Genomic DNA, 24187 nt, shown 5'->3' with positions numbered 1-24187 from the left:
GGACTACTATATGCACCGGGACCTCCGCCTTCATATCATGAGGCTGGTAAGATCTGCACATTATTTGAGATTATTTATGACATTAATAAAATGCGTGCAGGCAGGGAGTTACATTTGATTCTAGTGTTGAAGAGGAGGTCGATTTTATATATTTACATTTTGTTATCAGATTCCAAAAGTCAAGTATTTGTAATTGGAGTAACCCACTTTTTAAAATTCTTGTAATCCGATTAGTTAATTTTTATGGATTACATATTTTATACTGTTAATATTTGATGTTGCAATGATATTGCTGTCAATTGAATGTTTTTAAATGTTAGTTTTTGTAATGTTGGTGTTTTTCCTTATGTATTTAATTTTAAGTAAATATTTTAGAATCAAAGGATGTAATTTAGTTATACTGAGTGTTACTTTTAGTGAACACTAACAGTGAGGTATAATAGCATTAGTATTTTGACGTAACTGACCATCATTGCACTTTAAAAAGGAGCTGTTGAGGCTCTCGTTGCTGATGAATATTCATGCATGCATGCATGTACTTGTGCATGTGTCAAAATAGTACAAGATCACCATTTTGTATATGGGTTGGCACAAAAGTAATCTAGATGTAATCCAAACGTAATCAGATTACATAACCATAAATGTATAATCTAAAAAATGACATTACAAACTAGAAATTTTATCATGCAATGTGTAATCTGCTACTGATTATAATTTATAATCTTTTAGCAACACCCATGGTCAATAACTGCATTCAGAAACGTACTGCTCAGGTGATGTGTATGCTCAGTATTTAGGATAATATTTGGCCAAGATACAACTATCTGGAAAAACTGGTTCTTACCATTGCGTATTACTTATCGAAGATTCAAAGTTTTATCAAGTATCAAAGTTTTTATGTTATGGTAGGAAATTAAAAAAAATCTCTTCATAGAACAGGAACCAACACAGGCTCATTGGGAATATGTGGCCAGAGGTACATACTTGAGAACCATAAAATATGTGCCCTGGGCTATGTATGGCTGCATTTTGTGTGTAACATGAACACTACACCACCAACATACTCTGTTCCTTTTAGTGCTATACTGCAGAATGCTTACCTTCTTATGGATTACTTTTCTGGTGTGACAAGTTTGCTTGATAGTTCACCACATATGGTGTTGGACTTGGGACGTGGTGGGGACTGGACCGGGGTTTGAATCTGGCCTAAGACAGTTCCAGAAACCAGCTAAAACGAAACAACAAAGGCATTGTGGTAAAAGTACACAGCGACTGCTCTCTCTCTCTTTCACACACTCTCTTATGGACGCACACAAGAAGGACGTTAAGATGGGCAAAAATGCACACAATGGCCTCTGGTGGATTTACAAGAAATGGCAGATATGAGAAAACAAACCCCAGTAACGTACTGAGATTGGCAAATATGTACACGGCAGCCTCTATTGGATTTGTGAAAACAAAAAGTGCAGTTCTCAAATTCGTATCCCTGGGAACATATTTCTAATAAGCCTAAGTTGACATAAGCATGATGTTTACTTGATATTCTAATGACTTTTGGCATAAAAGGAAAACATTATAATTTTGGCTTATAATGTATCCTTGGCTATTCCTAAAAATATCCCCACGTAAGTGAAGACTGGTTTGTAGGGTCACATATGAATGTACAAGTCAGTCAACACCTGGCTAAAAACAAGAAACTTTACATTTGAAAATCAATGGATGGGCAATTCAAATGAAATTACTGTCTGGCTTTTGTTTCCAGCAGGGTGTTCTTGTCCTATCAGCCAATCTGCATATGACAGTGGTCAAGTCTTGTACTCCATACAACCAACAGAAGCTCAACCACCACTGTCCATAGATTACAATCCACCAGCTTACAACCCTGCTTACGTGAATTCACTAAAGACTTCTTAATCCACATCAGGCTGTTCTTCTGCATGGCTGCAACTGTTACCCGAAGAACAAAAAACGTGCATTAGTTCCATGAACCTAACCTGAGACTACAGACACTTCTCCCGCAATCTAACATCAATTTATATCAATCATTTTTATAATATATTATTTTTCAGGGGTCGCCACAGATATTGGATCTACACATTTACATTTAGTCATTTAGCAGACACTTTTATCCAAAGCGACTTACAAATGAGGACAAGGAAGCAATTTACACAACTATAAGAGCAGCAGTGAATAAGTGCTATAGGCAAGTTTCAGGTGTGTAAAGTCTAAGAAGCAAAGTATTAGTAATGTATTTATTTTTTTATTTTTGAGAGAGAGTACAGATAGTGGATGCTCTTCCAGCCAAAACCCAACACTGGGAAACACCCATACACTCTTACGTTCACACACATACACAACAGCCAATTTAGTTTATTCAATTCACCTATAGCACATGTCTTTGGACTATAGTTGAAACCGGAGCACACGGAGGAAACCCACACGAGCACAGGGAGAACAGAAAGTTGAAACTGCCAAATGATATTGCACTAACAAAGTGTTTAAAGTTTATATATTTGTTATTAATACACACAGCCTTGTTTTTTAATCTACGACAGCTATGATTACAAGTTCTTTAGTAATGTCAAAACATGCCATATACTGCTCTTACATCGATGAGCAATATACTTAAATTTAAAGTCAGTTTGTGAAACCCAAGAGTCCAAAATGGTGCATAAAATAATCTTCGACATAACGAGAACGTGAATGTTTAACAACAATGTCAGTGTTTGAACTTTCAGCAGTGAAAATTAAACCACACGGAACTGAGCTAAACTGAACTTCAACTCTGAAAACTGGACTGACAGGTTCAATTTACTAGAACTTCTATGTTAAACTGCTTTGACACAATCTACATTGTAAAAGCGCTATAGAAATAAAGATGAATTGAATACGGGAGATTGTGAAGTACGCAAAAAGCTGCGTTTTAAATTTAATCTAAATTTAATCTAAAACTTGTTATAGTTAAGCATGTGAAAGACTGACGGTTACATAATAACATTTTGTTGTAGTTGTTTTAGCCGTATACCTTACCGATAGTCTTACTGATAAAATATCTGTATGGATTAAATTGCGAAATGCACTATTAAAATAAAATAATAAAAAAAAGCATTCAGAAAATGTTTGAAACCCCTAAAATGCTCTGTAATGAACTTCAAGTTGCACTTTTTCACGTTTATTTGTTTAACAAACAATTAAATTGATTAATAGTGTTTTATAAAACATAGAAAAGAGCCAGCATAAAAAGATTTAAGTAATTTTTCTTCTGAAAAAAAAAATAAAAACTTAAAACAATTTTAATTTGGAGGCAGACAGATGACACTATCAGATCTGTCAGAAATTCAAACAATTTTGGCCCCAATTCCATAATGCTCCTTATTGACAACAAAAACATTACAAATAACTAACTTTTGGATATTATTCTATCAACTACCATTCACTGGGGAACTTTAAAGTCTAGCTTTCTAAGACTAGCATAAAATGTGTTTTTTGAACAATTCATATATTCATAGAACGTTTAATGCCTAACCCTGGTAGATTTTTTTTTTCTTCTTTTTTTTGCTTTCTCTCAAGATTTCTTGAGTTTCACTTTTGTTTCACCCAAATTGTGCAGTTGATGATGGAAAAAAAAAAGAGATGGTGCGAGGGGTTGGTCATATGGCCATCTGCCAGATTTATATTCACCGGAATTGGGTGGGCTTTGTTAACACTGTAAAAACATCTTCAGAAAGTAGGAAGATATTGACGAGGAAGATGTTTGCCATGGCCTCCACCTTTGCGATTCTTCTGCTCATGTCTTCAGGTTTATTTAAGACAACAACTGGTAAGTAACTATGTTTGTTTGATTTACAGATGATTTCCTGCAGAGTACAAAACTAATTTAAATAGCATTTGATGTCAGCTAACGTTTTTCTTTTTGTTGTGGCGTTCATATTGTGCGAAGTACTTTTTGTTTTCTCGAAGTAGGTACCACTAACAAGATTAAGTTTTAATCTAGATTAAATCAACTATTCAATAATAATAATAATAATTGAAGAAGACTTCGATCCTGGATTTAATTTGACAATAAACCTGCTTTTTAATATAATCTTGTTTTTCTAAATTGAGATTTATATTTAGCACTTTAACACTTCATTTGAGGTTGAGGAGGATTAGAATTCTCCAAATGTATGAATTATTGATCTGATAACGGTAAGTAATGTTTAATTTTGTTATGCAATTTACTAGCATGAGCCCTTTGAAGTGAATTATGACAAAAACGTAGAACAAACTACTGCAGTTTAGAATCACAATCAATGTTATAATAAAAAACCCTTTTCAGACAAAACCTAGATCAACATATCCTAGCTCGAAACTTAGTTGCGATGAAATGGAGACGATTTTGGAGATTCTGAGGGTAAATGAATATTTACAAAATAATGAAGTGCACAGATACATTGTTTATAACCAGCACCACTATATGAATATTAAAATACATTAATTCTGATCTCATTGTGACTTTAATTTAATCCTGGTCTACATTGTCACTTGTTTATCTGTCATACCATGCCTCATGTTTCTCATGTGCTTTTTCATGTTTAGGTGACTACTGTTACAGCTACCTCACAAAAGATAACAAGCTCAAGGACACGATCAACTGCTTAGGTCTTTATTGCTGTGGGAGTTGTGAATTCAGATACTGCTGCCCCTTACCATCGCTGCAGTTTACTGAAAGTGAACAATTCTTCTGCAACTTGTAAGAAATTTGAAAAATACAAACGTCTGTTTTGGCTGATAAAAGTTAAATATTAAAAATTAATAATAATATTTAATTAAAAATTAAATCTTGTGGTCCATTGTGTTTTACATGTTTCAAAAAGGACAATTTTTACTTCAACCCTTTGTAATTTTCTCCCTCATACATATGATTTCAGGTGAAATTTGTCGCGTGTGGCAGTTTTGATACCTTATTGTTTTTGTATGTAGGGCATAAATTGAGGTTTTGTTTTCTGCTCTTGCTCCCCTCAGAGAGAGGTTGTGGTTGTTTTTACTGAGCTGCAGTTTGCAGATGAACTTCCCCCAGTAGATGACTTAAACATCAAAGAATAAACTGTAGTTGAAAAAGCCATAGGATTAATTTTAAAGACCAAAAAATGTAATTCTTGTTTTTTAAGACAAAAAGAAAAGTAGCATGACACAAGTTACATTTTTGTAGGTGGAAAATAATGTGGTGCATAAAACAAGACAAGGCACAACCTGCAAACCTTTTTAAATAAGAACTTATGTTTATATGCTAATATAATTAAGTAAATAGTAATACAATTAAGTTTTTATACACACACATGTATAAACACACACTCACGGGCCACTTTATTAGGTATATCTTATTAGTACCGGGTTGGACCCCCTTTTGCCTTCAGAACTGCCTTAATCTTTTGTGGCATAGATTTAACAAGGTACTGGAAATATTCCTCAGAGATTTTGTTCCATATTGATATGATTGCATCATGCAGTTGCTGCAGATTTGTCGGCTGCACATCCATGATGCCAATCTCTCGTTTCACTACATCCCAAAGGTGCTCTATTGGATTGAGCTCTGGTGATTGTGGAGGCCATATGAGTACAGTGAACTCGTTGTCATGTTCAAGAAACCGGTTGGAGATGATCCACACTTTATGACATGGTGTGTTATCCTGCTGGAAGTAGCCATCAGAAGATGGGTACACTGTGGTCATAAAGGGATGGACATGGTCAGCAACGATACTCAGTAATTGGTACTAATGGGCTCAAAGTGTGCCAAGAAAATATCCCCCACACCATTACACCACCACTACCAACTGTTGATACGAGGCAGGATAGATTCATGCTTTAATGTTGTTGACACAAAATTCTGACCCTACCATTCGAATGTCGCAGCAGAAATCGAGACTCATCAGACCAGATGTTTTTCTAATCTTCTATTGTCCAGTTTTGGTGAGCCTGTGTGAATTGTAGCCTCAGTTTCCTGTTCTTAGCTGACAGGAGTGGCACCTGGTGTGGTCTTTTGCTGCTGTAGGCCATCTGCCTCAAGGTTGGACGTGTTGTGCGTTCAAAGATGCTCTTCTGCATACCTTGGTTGTAACGAGTGGTTATTTGAGTTACTGTTGCCTTTCTATCAGCTGGAACTAGTCTGGCCATTCTCCTCTGGCATCAACAAGGCATTTGCACCCACAGAACTGCCGCTCCCTGGATATTTTCTCTTTTTAAGACCATTCTTTGTAAACCCTAGAGATGATTCTGCATGAAAATCTCAGTAGATCAGCAGTTTCTGAAATACTCAGACCAGCCCACCAACAACTATGTGACGTTCAAAGTCCCTTAAATCACCTTTCTTCCCCATTCTGATGCTCTGTATGAACTGCAGCAGATCGTCTTGATCATGTCTACATGCCTAAATGCATTGAGTTGCTGCCATGTGATTGGCTGATTAGAAATGTGCGTTTAGACAGATGGACAGTTGTACCTAATAAAGTAGCCGGTTAATGTTTATGTATGTATATAACTAAATCTGTATATTTTTTTTTTAAACAAATTCTAATCTTTGTTTATATCAAAAAAACACACTAAATAACTTGATTCAGTTTCAGTTTTTTTCTGTGTCAAATTTGATTCACACATCATTTTTAAAGTAAAAGTGAAAACTAATTATTTTTTAGTGTCTGGAAAATAAATATGTTAAACTGTCATGTACAATCATTTATAAATTAAAAAAATACAAATGAAGATTATATAAATACTATAACATACCAAAGGGTGTTTCTAATTCATATATTTACACGTCTGTCCAACAGCAATAGTGATATTGTCATTGCCTTAATCGTGGGAGTTGTGATCACCATCATTGGGATCATCGTCTGCTGCTTCGTCTGCAGGATGTGCAGAAGGACCAGACGTAAGTGTTACCATGTTAAAGTAAATATGGTATAGTAAAAATTTAAAAATGAAATGACGCAGTCTTGTTTTTCCAACAGCTGTGGCAGGAGCACATGTAACTACAGTCATGAATACAACACAGTTAGTACAGCAGCAGCCTGCCATTCAGAATCCAGCATACCAGCCTGTGCCGACTCAACCAGGTTACAGCGTTCAGCCTGCGCAATTGGGACCATATCCACCCCAGCTGTCTGCACCTGTCCCATATAACACAGCCAGTAAGTAGACTTCTTTTCCACTAAGTATTAATAGGTTATTTAACCCAGAAATGAAAATTGTGTTATTAAATGATTTATTACTCACCCTCATGTAGTTTAAAACTTGTAAGACTTGTATTTGAAACACAACGTAAGATATTTTAGATGAAATCCAAGAGCTCTCTGACCTTCCATAAAAAGCAAGGATCCCAAGTTAAGAAAGGAACAAAAAAATTTGTCAAAACTGTTCACGTGTCTTCTGTGGTTTAACGGTTATTTTTTGAAGCTACGAGAATATTTTTGTGCGCCCTTAACTGAAGAAACTGTTGACCAAAGTTGTTTTATTTTGTACGTGAGTGAATCACACTCATATGTGAGTTGTAAATCATAAGCTATGAGTTTCATTTTAGATTCAAGGTTTCAGTCGGCGCAATAGTCTAGTGGTTAGTGCGCCGACATATGGTGCAGTAGCACATCAGGGTTTCCCGAGTTCGAATCCCGGCTCGAGGACATTTCCCAACCCCACCCCCCCTCTCTTTCTCTCCAACTTCGCTTCCTGTCTCATTACTGTCCTATCTAATAAAGGCAAAAAGGCCAAAAATAAATCTTTAAAAAAAAAATTCAAGGTTTTAGGTTAAATTCAAATGTTGTTTTTTTTTTACTTTACTAACATTTGACTATTAAAATGAAAAAAAAAAAGACAAAAATACAGAGAACTGGTTTAAGTAAAAATGCACTGTAAAAAAATCTGTAGCGGTAAACGACAGCTGTGGTTGACAACATTACTATTTAAAAATACTATATAAACTGTAAAAGAAATTTCTCATTTTTATAGTAAAATACTCTTAATTAATTTAGAGTGATAATAATCATCATATAATTTGTTATAGGGGTCAATCGACAGTAACATCAATAGTATCAATACCAACATTGGTATCGGTACTGATATCAATATCGGCGATACTGGCCCTGTATTTACTTAACTGCAGGCACAGGACGTCAACATGACGTCATATTGACGTTGTACCTCCAACATACCCCAACGTCGTGGGGATGTTGGATTTTGTTTGGAAATAAAAATCGGGTTAACGTCAGGCCGGCGTCAATGTCCAATGTTCAACCTAAAATCAACCAAATATCAACATCTAATCATGCTAGGTTGTGTGGACGTTACCACTATGACATCCATCAGACGTTGGATTTTGGTCACTTTCAACCTAACCTAAGATCAACCAAATATCAACGTAATTTGACGTCGTTATTGGATGTCAAAATTACGTTGTCCTTAGACGCTGGCTAGACATTGAATTTTGGTCACCTGACGTCATGACCTGAATCTAATCTAATATTAACGTCTTATGATTTTGTGTGGCTGCCGGGTTAGTATCATATCGATACCAAATTTTTCAGTATTGCCCACTCCTACTGTGTTACACAAACAAAAGAACTAAAAAGAACCATAGTAGTGTCAATGTCAAGGGAAGATGAAATCACAGCCAATTTTACAGTGTGTTGATACTTTCTCCAGCAAGCAGATATGATTGGTTTTACTGCTTATTTGTGTGATAGATGTTTTGTATAAAGTATGCCAAAAGTAATAAGTGTCTGTTTGTGGTTTCAGTGAGCCCTGAATATCCTACTGTTCAGGCCTACAACCCTGCCTACACACAGCCAGCAAAAACAGGTTTCTAAAAACCACACACGTCTGTCACATCTCTTTCGAAGTCTGAAGGTTGATGCACATTGCATGACAGGAAAACAGTGCAACACGGTGCATAAAAAAATTAAATAATTAGGTGACGACTAGTATTTGACTAAGCTTTACAAGAACACACCATTTCAGTTTAGCCTTTGGCTTGAAAATTTAACATTTAATTCAATGTGTTACTACTTTCTTTTTAATTGTGAAATTTACTAGCAGTTTCTGAGTGATGTTGAGTGTTTGAACAGTGTTGTGTTAAACTGTATCATATAACAAAGATACTGAAACATTGAACAAGTTAACATTCACTTTTGTAAGAAAACGTATGATTTTATTATTTCAATTAGCAGGATCTGGGATTATATTAAAACATGTTTAGAGTTTTTTTATAAAATAAAGTTAGATTTGAATAATTAAGCAGCTTACAATATTCAAATGCATTTAGCAAATGAAAAGCAAACTTTAAGAGTTTAAGAACCACCTGTTTCTGTACAGTTTGTTCCAGTTCCTTTTTTAGCTTTATTATTTCAGGTTATTATGTGGGTTATATCGGTTACAACTCTTGTACATTTAACTGGTGATTTATACTGAAGAGCTTAATCTCTGCCTCGCTATGTGTGAGAGATGTGAAACATGCATGGCTCAAAAAAAAGAACAAACCAGTGAAAAACAGGACATTTAAGGCAGTGTTTCCCAACCCTGTTCCTGAAGGCACACCAACAGTCCACATTTTCAACCTCTCCCTAATCAAACACACCTGAATCATCTTATCATAACATCAGAAGAGACTCCAAAACCTGAAGTTAATGGGTCAGAAAAGGGAGACATCCAAAATATGTACTGTTGGTGTGCCTCCAGAAACAGGGTTGGGAAACACTGATTTAAGGTATGTTTTATGAATGTACACCATTTGAATGTTTCTGAAAGAAATAAGAAACGATGCCTAGTGTTTGTATTGTTTTTTATCTAACTGTAAGAATTTGTACAATTTTACTTAATGTAACACATTGTTTTTTTATTGTTTTAATGTTGAATAAATGTTTTGAATACGATTCTACAAATCATATATTAGTCTTAATTTTTCATAGTCCAATCCTCATTGCATCAAGATGTAACATATTTATTGTGAGAGAAACTACTTCCTAACATGTTTGGTGTCGTTAAACTATGGTACACCACAATATAACCATGATTTTGCTTCACTAACTATAGTTTAACCATGGTATTTATAGTAAACACTATGCTAAAAAAAACATGGTTACTACAATTTTACTGTAATAAATCCATGGCTAATTCGTTACCAACAGTCAATGTAAGCCCGTGGGATCCTTACTACTATATATGAAGCCCTAATTGTGTATTTTAATTTGACAGTACTCTCAAAAGCAATTCATAACTTGTGTGACAAAAGCTGCCGCCAAAAGAAGAGGGGAGGGCTACGTATGTAGCTCCACCCATAACTACTCCAATTGGCTCAGTTGTCTCTGATAGGGAAACGTTTTTAAATATGGTCGCTCAAAATCATATACCGTCTGAGACTATACATCTTTACAAATCAGCACACTTGATATGGATGCATATTATTAATGTAACGTGGACATACTACATTTGGTGCTTCTGTTAGCATATGAACTAAAAGCGTTCAAGCAGCCTCAGTTGTTCTTGTTTAGGGTGTAAATGAAGTCTGTATATACCCAAACTTGTGGTCTTTGCACCTAACCTGTTTTCTGCATGACGTGTTTCCTGTTTCCTATTTCCTATTTGGCTCATGGCTAAGTGGGTGTCTGTGAACACTGTCATATTTTGACCTACCATTGAGACACAAAATACAGTGTAAAGTGCAAATAAGGCTTTTACAGGGCTTTATTTGCACTTTTACATTTTGTACATGTAACCCTAATCTACAGGGCTCGTCTCAATAAGGAGGTTCAACTTAAACTCTTGAGTTGACTTTCAGATGGGAAACTCTGGGTTTACAGTTTCAGATCAGATGAATAGAGTTAGTTCAGTCAGACTGAGTAGGCTGACTCTAGAGTTAGCCTTGCATACGATTTTAGGGCTGAGCTAATGTAATGAATCTGCACTTAATAGTTGACATTATAAAAAATCTGTTTTAAATTTGCATTAAGATTTTATTTTTACTTTACAAGAACCTTATTCCCAGGGACCATCTAAATGAAGTGAATTTTGCTAAAGACATACCATTTTAAAGTGTTTTTAAACATGCCCTCTTTATTTAGAGGACAGAGCAACCATATATAGGGTTTAAAGAGAATGGTCTGAAAAAGAAAATATCCAGTGAGCGGCAGTTCTGTAAGAACAAATGCCTTGTTGATGCCAGAGGTCAGAGGAGAATGGCCAGACTGGTTCCAGATGATAGAAAGGCAACAGTAACTCAAATAACCACTCGTTACAACCGAGATATGCAGAAGAGCATCTCTGAACACACAACATGTCCAACCTTGAGGCAGATGGGCTACAGCAGCAAAAGATCACACCGGGTGCCACTCCTGTCAGCTAAAAACAGGAAACTGACGCTCCAATTCGCACAGGCTCACCAAAACTGGACAATAGAAGATTGGAAAAACATTGCCCGGTCAGATGAGTCTCAATTTCTACTGCGATGGTAGGGTCAGAGTCAATAACATGAAAGCATTAATCCATCCTGGCTACTTCCAGCAGGATAATGCGCCATGTCATAAAGCGCGAATCATCTCAGACTAAACATGACAATGAGTTCACTGTACTCATATGGCCTTCACAGTCACCAGATCTCTATCCAATAGAGCACCTTTGGGATGTGGTGGAATGGGAGATTCACATCATGGATGTGCAGCCGAAAAATCTGCATAAGGATAAGGACCAAAATCTCAGAGGAATATTTCCAGTACCTTGTTGAATCTATGCCACGAAGGATTAAGGCAGTTCTGAAGGCAAAAGGCGGTCCAACACGGTACTAGTGAGGTATACCTAATAAATTGGCTGGTGAGTGTATATAAACTAATAAAATGTAAAATCATAACTTATATGGTTACTGAAATGTTTTGAAATCAGTATTTTTTTCTGTAGTGTGTTCTGAAAACAGTCTTTAACACGCATTCAAATCTTTAGTATTATGAAACGCACAAAAAAACAACAATAGGCCTCTTTCTAAACTAAAGGCACAATCATCAGACAATGAAAGGCTTATTGGGTCAGTCAAGTTGCAAAAAGTACTCTGAGATTGAAAAATCAAAGTTCTTTAGGCAACATTTCACACGTAATTCCTGAAACGTTAAAGTTTGGGCTGAGTGTCAGTAAGTATAAGTGTACTTCTATATTATTACACAATTCTAGAGTTTGTTTCGTTTTCGATTCTCTCAAAAGCTCCCGGTTGGGAGGGCAATTTTATGGGAGATCCGCATTGTGACCGATTTCCGGTTCAATCAGCCATATTCATTCCTATTGTTGTCAACCCAACATCATAACCTACTTTTGCATCGTTTTATTACCAGTTTCAGTCGAAAACGTTTTAGCTCGTGATTGTGGTCTTGACGTCACAGCGTAGGAAGTGTTGCGGGCAAGAGGTAAACCAGTAAGATAAAGCAGGACAGGGCTGTTTTCTTCAGGCTGTGGGCGTCTTTTCTTCTCCGATTACACCAGCCGGACTGAACGGGTGAGAGCAACGCTATGGCGTCCACCGTCCCGGGTCTTCTGCTCCTGTTTGCGGGTTTATTCACGGCGACGCTCGGTAAGTCTATAATATATGTAAAGAATTGCTTTTTTTCACGTTTAGTCTTGTTTATGTCGTTTGTTATGTTGTTTATGTCGCGTAAACAGATGATTATTTAGTGCACAGCTGGACCTGCCCTGGTAAACGCACATGACTGGCGGTGGCATGTCAAAACCGCAAAACGTGCTTGTTTTTTTGGCACTTAGTGTATTAATTTCTAGATAAATCCGTAAACAAAACCTCTCCATTTCATATGTGCCACCTATGAGTTTTCCTGATGTTGGTGTTAAGGGTTGTTTTTAGTAGTGGTCGTTTTTTGTTTTCGTAAATGCTGCCTAGTAAGTAAACATTTTGTTTGCTTGTCTAAAGGATATTCCGTTAGGGGTTTTGTGAAAATTAAATGATATTCTTTACTAAAGTGAAACATCTAAAGATACATTTCCTAATTTTTATCATACAAGGAGTCTAAAATCTGCCCACAAAAAGTGACGCAACCCACCTTACAGAAGTGGTTCTCAACCAGGGGCAGGGGCCCTCTTCGAGGCCTAAGCTGTCTTTTAAGGGGGCCTCGAGAAAATCGTTAAGATTAAATTTTTTTTATCTTTATTTAGTATTGTCTGATTTTTAAGCCAGGAATCTTTACATAAAAATAGAATGGAAAGTGATGGCTGGTTTTGTAATAAATGCATACTTCGAAGTTTATATGCCATGTAAAAAGAATTCAGGGTATTTACGGGTGCTGAAAATATTTAAGTAAGGTTTGAAAAGTTCTTAGATTTTGGCTAAAGTGCTTGAAAATGTATCTGTGTTTCCTTCATAACAATTTGTTGGTAATTAGGTAATAATCGAGAGTAAATGACAGTAATTCTATGTTAGGCTTGGGACAAACATGCCTTCAAAATTGTTCCTTAGGTTATTTCAATCTACAGAATACTCTTAACAAATAGCATCTGATGTAATGTAGGCCGAAGTATGTATATGTATGTAAATCTGTAATTTGCCGAAGTTTGAAAATGCATCTGTGAAGTTCTTAAATTTGACTTTGAAAATCTAACTAATAAATAATATTTTTTAAAACTTTCATATTTTAAAGTATGCGTGGAATCAAAGCGCACATTGGCAGTTGAACAATTAATCCGCGCAAGTTAATCAACGGAAAAAAGTTTGTTTTGGTAATCTTCAATCAATGTCTGATCCCTTTCTGACTTTCTCTGCTGACATCAGTTTGATATTAACCATGTCCCTCTTCCTTTTAGTTTGCTTTAGTTCCCTTCTCAATATTCTGTTCTGTTGGAAATACATCAACATATTGTTTAATGATTAGTTTACTAACATTTTTATTAAAGAAACTAGGAGTGTCAACAGATTAAAATAAGTTTTGAAGAGATAAATAAGTCCAGGGGGCCTTCAAATATATTTATGAGGGCCTTAAATACTTTGGTAAAAGCTTTGGTAAACTTATGCATACAATTTATATAAACAGTATATTCATATATTTATAATGCATATTTTTCTTGCATAAAATAAAAAGTCAGTTTCTGTAATCTATAGTTTAAGAACAATGGATGTTACATACACTATGGCACTTTTGACAGTCTATTAATATACTACAGTATATATATGTCAAACAATCTCATAAATACCAACTTGAGTTTTTTTTATTTGCTTAACTGCATATATGAGTTAATTTTGTTTTCCCACCGATAAAGGTGTTTATACAAAAACATTTTAAATGGATGGACTTTTAATTGGATAACATATATTTACATTAAAAAAACCTTCATTTGTTGTCTGACGTTGGATAAAAGTCTTATGACTTACTAACACTTTAAAAGCATAATTTTAAGCCACATGTCTCTGTCTTTTTCCATTGTTTAGCCGATGACGACTGCAAGCCCTACATTACCAGCAGTGGTAAAATGAGGTCGTCCATTGATTGTGGATTTTTACAGTTCTGTTGTGGGACTTGTGATGACAGATACTGCTGCTCTAATCCACTGAGTAAATTAACAGAAGATCAACAAGACGACTGTTTTTTTTCGTAAGTATAATAGAATATACCCACCTTTCACAGACGAAATCAAACCATCTGCACATTTAGACTTAATGTACTAAAAACAATGGTTTTCCATTTATGATCCTCAGTTTTGTTAAATCCAAAATCATTGATTCTTGTTACCACAGATTAGTAGTTATTACATGTTTTGATCAAAAATTATTTGCATATTAAAATAGGATCCTGATTGAGGTTTATTTGAATCAATAAAATGTGGTGTTTTTTACTCTGTCCTTCAGCAATGATTTTAATAAACCCATCGTTGTCGGAGTGACAATATCTGGGATTGTGATCCTCATCATGGTGTTCATCGTCTGCTGTGTTTGTCCCTGCTGCTGCATCTACAAAATGTGCAGGAAACCCAGACGTAAGTTGCGCACACACACAATTAAATTGTGTAATAAATTAGATTGCAATAAATTGTGAATAAATGTGAAGCCGATGGAAAAGTATTTATCAAATTTACAAGCTCAATTTAATTAGAAACGAGTTCATTGGGACGTTATTTATATAAAAGTTTATACATTGACTATTTGTGCTGATTTAAATAAAACCAAATGTAGTTTTCACTGAAAATCAATAACTTCACTATAATAACATTTAGTTTTATTATATTAGTCTGATACACTATATTAATTAATTCTAATATAAATATAATAATATTATTCATAATCAAAAGCAATGGGAAGAATTAGAATGAGGATTTCCAACTTTCTTAATTTAGATTTTTGGGGTTGAAAGATGTGCCGGGTGTGTTTTTTTTGTTTGGTAACGGAGAACAAAAGTTGTGTTTAGACTTTCTCTGACCTAAGATACAAATGCTGGACTGCCATTTTCTCAGACCGGAAAATCTGAACTCTGAAGCATTCTGGGATTTCCCCACCCAGTCTGACTCATAAAGTCCACAGCAATCACAGACAGGGGGCGAGAGCCACAGGAAGAGGCCTATAGCTCTGGCAAAAGCTGCTGTTAATAACTACCATCACAAGACAGCTCATGTCTCCCTGTTAACTTCTATTACCAACATTTAATTTCTAAATAGAGTGAAAAAGTGAAGTTTGGCTTCCCTATCCGGGTAATGTAATTGTAGTGCCCTTCTTAAAGTGACAGAGTACCTAAAAAAAAAAAAGCTTCTTGTACACTGTGCCTTTAAGAAGTTTTTCAGCGTATTTTTTATTACATCAAATAAAATTAATTCAACAAGGTGCCATGTCAGCTAGCTATAAAATTTGACTTGAGTTCAATATAGCATGTTATTAGTTAACCATAACAAAGCGGACTAAGTATGTTGTCAGTGAGGTTGCAGAGCAGCATTTCTTCATAGGGTGGATTGGTTTTATTTTCGGTCAACATCAGGTGTATCATTATTAAAGTTCAAGTTTTATAATTAAGATATAATTGACCATTTTTAACAATATGGTTTATCTAGAGCTTGGTAATATAATATCAATATTTATGTAACACAAATTAAGAACATGATGTGGCATAATGTTTATTTAGTGATGTTTTTCAAGCTTTTTTATTAGTTCTATTAAGAAGAGTGTCACAAAGGGAACAAATAAAGTTTGTATTCAAGGTGTCCAGAGAATTTATGCCACGCAAAAGCTCTTAAAAAGCAAAAACAGGCTTTGAAACATAAACATGTCTCTTTATAGCTTGAATAAGGTGTCTGTCGAGAAAGCAACACCTGCTGTCATGAATAATTAAGCAGTGCATCTTCTCATAGGATGAGGACATGCGATCTCATGAATAACTCTAAATAAACAATGTGTCTGACAAACATCCCTCTAATACTCAGAAGGAAGTGGTTGATTGTGGACATGGATATTACTGGCATGGCATTTTTTATTCAGTGTAAAAAAGCAAAATGGTACCAGTGTGTTCTTTTTCGATTGCATATTTTTAATGTAATAAAAAATATTTAATAATTACTGCGTTATCAATCTAAACCTTTGTTTGTTGTGAATACATGCCCTCTAGTGGCAAAACAATTACATGTCTAAATGCCTTTGATGCAAGTTTTTATTTTAATGCTTTAAACAACTATTGTTAATATCAGGGATAAAAAGGTTCAGTCATCATTCAATATATTTGTATTAAAACTAAACTGCACACTTATTCTCGCACCTTATTAAAATAAAATAATTTTGGCAGCTAATGCTGAATTATATTTGGTAAAACAGTGATTTGAAGGATAATAGCAAAGTATAAATATGCAAAATGACAATGAATCTGTAATCTGAGGCTGCATTGTGTCTATTGTTAAATAGAGTCTTGCATATGATCAAATGGGCCTTGCTCTGAATCTGCCTCTTATTTTGTTATAATATCAATGTAAAAAATGTACGATAGACAATATTAGCACTGACACATTCTAAGTTTCTGATATGTTTAGATGCTCAAACCCTTGTGACCTACACGTATACGTGTAAAACCATCAGCTCTAAATGCCTTTTTTTCCCTCCAGCTGTAATGGGAGCAACAACTACCACAGTCGTAACCACCCAGTACCCTCAGCAGCCGGCGGTTCAGGGTGGTCAGTACCCACCCTATCAGCCCATTCCACCCCAGTCGGGCTACAGTGGTGCACCAGGTTATGGAGCGACACCAATGCCAAAAGCACCTTATCAGGGTCAGCCGTACGCTGCCGGACCCCCTCCACCATATCAGGAGGCTGGTAAGATAAAAAACACACTTTACACAGCTTTGGGCAATTTAAAGGATATAGATATGCATGAAGACGTTTTTCTCAACATTCTCAAATCTCAGCGTTGGGTAATTGTGTCATTAAGTAGTTTTGCAATCTGTTCTTGTCCCATGACTTGTGAGTCAAAAGTATGACAGAGTTTAGACGTGGTTCTGTTATTTTTGAATAACATTTTTTTGGTTCGGTTGTTAATACATTTCATTGGAATGGTTCAAAACTGGGTTATTTCTGTATGAATTTACACATCTCATGATAAAATATTGTTTCGATTGTATGCTAAAAGAGTTTAGTGTTAGTATTCTATTGTTATTTCTCAAAATGTACATGAAACAATGATATTACAATATGTGTGCCTATAGTTGGTTAAATTGCTAAATTTAGTATAGACCTGTGGACTCTAATAGATTTTAATCCTGGGTTTTAATGCAGTGATGACATCAGAATACAACCATTTAGAATTCTAAAGTTGAATATGTTTGACGCACATGCTTCCACTCTGTCATTGACTAAATATTATAAATAAACCAATTTTACTTTTAGACATTTCAGACATTCGTCATTATCAGGTAGCAGCTAGCTCTCTGCAACTCTCACATAGTCGTCTACTGAAGCTAAGCAGGGCTGCACCTGGTCAGTACCTGGATGGGAGACCACATGGGAAAGCTAGGTTGCTGCCGGAAGTGGTGTTAGTGAGGCCAGCAGGGAGCACCGCAGTATATTGATGGGGACTCTATACTGCTCAGTAAGCGCCGTCTTTTGGATGAGACGTTAAACCGAGGTCCCGACTGTCTGTCGTCGTTAAAAAGAGTAGGGGTTTAACCCTGCCATCCTGGCCGAATTTGCCCACTGGCCTCTGTCCATTATGGCCTCCTAACCATCCCCATATGATAATTGGCTTCATCACTCTGTATCAGCTGCTGTGCGACATGGCTGCCGTCGCATCATCCAGGTGGATGCTGCACACTGGTGGTGGATGAGGAGACCCCCCCCCCTCCCCTCAAAAAGATATGTAAAGGGCTTTGAGTGTCCAGAAACGTGCTATATAAATGCAAGGAACTATTATTATTATTATATTCAAAGATATGCAGAGTATTAATATTGACACTGTAGACATATTCGCGCTGTGAATACAGGCATTCACTAAATATTGACAAAAAGCAAACACAACTTCATGTGTTTGTTATATGAAAGAATAAATCATCTACAATGCTTTTAATAATCATACATCTAAAATGTGTGATTTAAACTGCACTTTCACTTTGTCAAGTGCCAGCACTTAATCAAAGGATGCCAACTAGGGATGCCTAGATCAGGATTTTTGGAGCTGATACCGAGTACCGATTCCTTGCCATGGTAATCAGCTGATGCCAAGTACCGATTCTGATGCTTCAAGCTTTAAATAACTCGTATAACTTTTCCTCCAAGTTTGATACTCAAGTGGAGCTTTCTCCTTTCTTAAAAGAATAAATGAAGCATGTTGCATATAATCCCTTAAACACGTCTCTTGTAACCATTTAGTGTGGACACGTCATGGTCAGAAGCAGCTTTGCAGAAAATAATAAATTAAACAGATAAATTTGGTAAGAGAAATTACTAACAATGCAATTCGGAAACATTGCAAATAATGGAAGAATAATTCAACATGTCTCAAAGAAGAAAAAGTTTGGATTGCATTTTTGAAACTTAAGAATAGGGCTGGGCGATTTTATTGAAAAGTAATTAAAATCGATGTTGAAAGTCTATAATCGATCAAATTTTTCCAGGTCAATTTTTTCAATTACTTTTCCTACCGTGTGTGGAGTCATGTGACCCTGCGCACTCGTAGGGTCCGACGCAGCCTTCGTATACCCACGCACCTCTCAAAAAAATGTATTTACACATCCCAACAACACATAGCACAAGCTTTGTGATTGGTTGGTTTGGTAGCTGTGACTAGGGTGGCGGCACAGCAAGCCGCTTTTTAGGCAATATGTGTTTTAATTTTAGTTGTTCAGCGTTGATGTTATGTAAATAATCACGGAAAGTAGATAGTGTGTGTTTACTTCAATTATTTTTAAATCAAGTAATGCACCCTTCATTCAAAAATCTCTCAGTTGTAATTTGTGAGCATGTTTACCGCACAAAACTTGTCAGTGAACTGGAAGGGCAAAATCATTAAATAAATAAAATAATCGTTCATTATTGTAATCGAGATTACAGCCCTACTTAAGAAGTTAAAATGCAACTTCCTCTGCTTGTAAACACATAAACTAACACTTTTGTCAATTCATGTAATTGGCCAGATGAGCGAGTACCGATCAAGTCATAAAATGTGATTATCGGCCAATACCGTTCTCGGCCGATTGATCAGAGAATTCCTAATGCCAACTGTATTAGATATTAAAAAAAAAAAATAATTAATGCAAATTCTAATTGCTACCTGTGTAGCTACAGATGTTACGCTGAGGTCTTAAGCAAAACGATTGCTTTACTCAACAAGCTGAACATTATTTACAACGGCATTACCCGGTATTCACAACCTGAGCATGTACACTGAAGTATGCACTATGAGCATCTTGTGACATAATGACATATTCATGGGTGCTTCCTCTTTGTGGTAAATAAACCCAAGTGTCAGCACAGCTCATAAGTAATTTCGCAACATATAAGTAATTTTGTAATGCATTAACATAGTAAATGAAGATGGAACTGACATTTTTTGGTTGCATTATACCTCATAAATACACTAAGCAGACCGTTGGATAAAACAAGCCCAATGTTGAGGATCATATCGCTTACATTTTTAGATTGCTATTAGGGTTGCACGGTTTACTGGTACTCTGGTAGTATCGCGATCATATGGCTCCAAAATAAAGCCAATGCCACTGTAGTTTGTAAATGGTAGTATCGTCATTAATGGTTTATCTACAATAGATAACGTTGCATGTGATAGTCACTAAAATGTTCACACGTTTGTGCAACAATAGACCATTTTATTTGAATAGTCTGTGGAGCCCTTTAAAGTTGCAAGTTTTCTGACATTTCAAACGCACACCTGAATCGGTTAATTTCTGTTCCTGTCAATATGATTTAGTAGCTACAACAACTGCAATCTCCTCTTAAAAAGAACGACTCAAAAAGTGACATTTTTAATTACTTTGTTACCTGATAAGACTGGGAAAAAAATAGATGGAAAAACCCAAAATAGCAACAGAAAACAATTTTTTGACCACTTCTTTTAGCCTAATTTTGTTGGAAAAATTCTCTTTTTGCAACAAATTTCGTTTGGTATAATTTGTATCTTTATTTTAATCTATTTTTTGTTGGTCAGTTATCTACAAAATAAACAAAAAGAATGAATAAATCTTAGGTGAAAAGTGCAAATAATACTTTTTTTCAATAATGCAATTATGAATTAAATTCATGTAAAGCTATTATAACATGTAAAATATAGTATTTCTGAAAATTTTCCTTATAATTTAAGTTATCAATTACAGTGTTGCATTACTATTGGTATCGTGATACTTCAGCTGGTATAGTATTGTGAGATGATTTAATGGTTATTGCAACAACCCTAATTGCGATATCTCGATATTACAATGTATCATTAAACCCCTAGTGAACACAATAAAAAATTCATGGACATGACTTAAAATGTTAAATTGTCTGAAATAGGGCTGGGCTAATAATCAAAAAGTAATTGAAATTGACATTCAGAACCTATAATCAATCTATTTTTTCCAGGACGATTTTTTCAATTACTTTACTGTGTGTGGATTCACGCGACCCCACAATGTTAAGGCTGATTTATACTTTTGCAGCCACATCTGGTCAAGTAGGACAATGGGACCCATTCTTGAGCCTTACTTTGCACTATATTGGTGATGATTGAAAGCTGCACAACAGATGCTTTGAGACGGCGTATTTTGCATTACATTTAAATTACTTTTTACATTAAAATATTTGTTTACAGAAGAGACAAGAAATGCACCGTTTAAATATTATTTTACACTGCTTATTTTCTGCTTTTAATATGAAATTAAAAAAAAAAAATTGTTTCCAAAAGTTTAACTTTTTAATAAGCAAGATTGTCTGTTGGTTTTAGGCAGCGAGTGTTTTCAGTAGTTCAACATTGATGTTTAATAAATATTCATAGTGTGTTTCCTTATATTGTTTTAAAATCAAGGAATGCACCCTTCATTCAGACATCTCTCACTTGTAATATGTGCTCATATGTACTGTACAAAACCTGTCAGTGAACTATGAGGGCAAAAAATTAAATAAATATTCATTCATTATTCGTAATCGAGTTAAAATGTTCAATTAATCGAGATTTTGATTTAGGCCAAATCGCCCAGCCCTAGTCTGAAATAAGTCACAATTTATTGTTCACTGCCAGAAATGATCAGATTGGAAACTAATTTGATTATATTTTGTATTTTTCATAAAATCCCCTGAAAATAGTGGATGTAAAACAGCATTATTGAACTAAAACTGTACATTCTTTACGTCTTAAAAATTAAAGCATAAGAATTTTTAAAAATCATTTTGAACAGAAAAGTGTTGCTTTAGTATTAACTACAGTAGTTTTTATTAATAGTCTGAAATGGAGTTTAAAGTTTCATCAAGGGAAAAATAATAGAAAGTTTAAAACATTTAAAATGGAAATGTTTCATGATTTTATATAGGTATTTTCTCAAATTAATTCATCGTTTGTGTATTAAATGCTTAACGTTTGTTTTCAGCTGTGTTGTGTATTTTTTAACTTAATTTGGTTTAAATTTGTTAAGTAAAAAATAGGATGGGGCTATCATTGAGTCAGAATGAAGCTGTAAATCTTCCTTTCTAGGAGGCCCAGGATATCCTGTTCCTTACAGTCAGGCTGCATTTGATGGAGGACAGGCCTCATATCCCATGCAACCACCCGCTCAGCCTGGTTACGGTCAACCAGGTTATGGTCAGCCTGGTTACCCTCAACAACATCCCCCGACAGACTACAGTGCAACTCAACCAGCCTATAATCCCGCCTATGTGGAGCCACCAAAGCCCGGCTACTAAAACCTCATGCTGGATGGTTCATGATTATGCAGTTTCATGAGCAGGTTCTACTACAATTGTGATTGTATAGCTACTGTGGACAGAATCCTCCAGTCAGGTCGAAAACGAAAATGGTGTCTGCTATCATTGTAGCTTTAAACTCTTCTTGTGTGCCAGCGATGTTTTCTTTACACTTCATTTTATATAAATGTATTTTTTATCTTTTCCGGCCATTATCTGTGACTCCAAGCCATATTCTGATTTTGCTTCTACTAAAAAAAGGGAAATATGTTTGTTTTCTACTATACGCCTTAAATCTTGTCAGCTTCGTTTCATCCTGGGAATTTGCACAAACTTGACACTTTATCCGTTGGTTAAATTGAGCGATGCCAGCATGTTTAAATGTTTTCACCGTTTACGTACAATTCAGGTTTCTGCGAATGTTTGTAGCAGTGTTCTCATGCAAAGATTTCCAGAATATGCCTTATTTAATGCAGCTTATGCAGCAAGTAAGTGGACACCTTAAATTACAACATTGCCACTGTGTGTTCAGATTTGAGGAGTGAGAAGATGCTATTTTGAAATGAGTATGTTGTAGAGCTGCAATTGGAAAGGAGGCATCAACACGTTTTATAAATTTACCTTAAAAGTTCTTTGATTGTGGGTCTGAAAAGCTGAGGAAAAACGTCTAATTCTAAGCCAAATGTGAAACTTGCTTTTGACAACAACAACAATATATATATATATATATATATATATATAAAATCACTCCAGGTCAAAAAAAGGTGAAATTATAAGGTGTTGTTTGACTTGTATAGCTCTCTGGCGACACACTGTGTTAAAGATCATTTATATCACTCTGTACAATCTTGCATTTCTATTGAGTTATGTTTTAGACATGTGCTCGTTCAGTTATTAACTGTACTAATGTTACTTACTAATCAGTGTTTTGTTCAAATGTTTGTATTCAAGCATCTCCATGTTTGCAACTGATGGCAAATAAATAGAAATTGTGCTGGACCCAGTTTAAAATTAATTTCGGTGCTAACAAATAACATTTCACTCAGCTTTCCATTTTATATTTTACTAACGTAGGAAGTTAAAATGTGTATGAGCTTACGAAAATAAACCAAGGTTAGTTTAGTAGCCGTTTTTGTGTACTGAATGATTTATATGACCACACTATTACTATGAATACAACGGTTAATTTTCAATACAACAGTTGTATTGACTATGTTAGGTCATTTTCTTCGGGTCAAACACACATTTGGTAATGTTAGTTAAATAATGTTACTGCACATACCATGTAGTGTCGCGTATACGTCGTTCTCATGTCGTCTTGTTAGCATTAGCATAATTTCTCATTTGTCATTCAGCTGTGATATTTTCGAATATTCACCCGCCGTCATCAACCGTGAGCGATAACAGAAACCGGCGCTACTTTCTGGTCTCTTGTATCGCTCCGCGGAGACGCGCTCAGTTAATCGAATGTGTGTTACTTAGCTCAGGTAACTATTAATATTTTTTTGCAGTGTTCGTATTGTTAGTTTATTTCCTGCTTTGAGATTATATCATTATTAAATATATTTTAACAAGCCAGGACCCTCAATTAAAAAAAAAAAACTATTTGAATAACCACATTTTTATCACAAATACCGTGCTTAAATAATGAATATTCATTCATTGAATGATGGTTAGTGTGGGCTATTTTGTGGTTACCATGGTTTGACTATAATAACCATGTTTTTTGTAGCAAATGGTTTTTATAATACTAATTTCTTTCATTAGTAGCACTATAACAAACAAGGTAAGCAGCAAATCATTAAAACAATGTTTCTTAACCCACATA

The 24187-nt window shown here is 35.3% G+C and overlaps 2 protein-coding genes across 2 annotated transcripts; both read left to right on the top strand.

Moving 5' to 3' along the window:
* Positions 1–3712: 3712 nt before the first annotated feature.
* shisa10.2 (shisa family member 10, tandem duplicate 2) lies at positions 3713–9899 on the top strand. The gene is made up of 5 exons (XM_056447948.1): positions 3713–3820; positions 4579–4732; positions 6807–6907; positions 6987–7166; positions 8767–9899. The coding sequence occupies exons 1-5, from the start codon at positions 3751–3753 to the stop codon at positions 8835–8837; spliced, it is 576 nt and encodes a 191-aa protein (XP_056303923.1). The 5' UTR covers positions 3713–3750; the 3' UTR covers positions 8838–9899.
* A 2375-nt stretch (positions 9900–12274) lies between these two features.
* Positions 12275–23484, top strand: shisa10.1 (shisa family member 10, tandem duplicate 1). Its single transcript, XM_056448089.1, has 5 exons — positions 12275–12577; positions 14438–14600; positions 14855–14982; positions 17083–17292; positions 22151–23484. The coding sequence occupies exons 1-5, from the start codon at positions 12517–12519 to the stop codon at positions 22357–22359; spliced, it is 771 nt and encodes a 256-aa protein (XP_056304064.1). The 5' UTR covers positions 12275–12516; the 3' UTR covers positions 22360–23484.
* The last annotated feature ends 703 nt before the right edge of the window (positions 23485–24187 follow it).

This window comes from Danio aesculapii, chromosome 22 (genome assembly GCF_903798145.1).
Source record: "Danio aesculapii chromosome 22, fDanAes4.1, whole genome shotgun sequence".
Taxonomy (NCBI): domain Eukaryota; kingdom Metazoa; phylum Chordata; class Actinopteri; order Cypriniformes; family Danionidae; genus Danio; species Danio aesculapii.
This window is presented reverse-complemented; position numbering and strand designations above follow the sequence as displayed.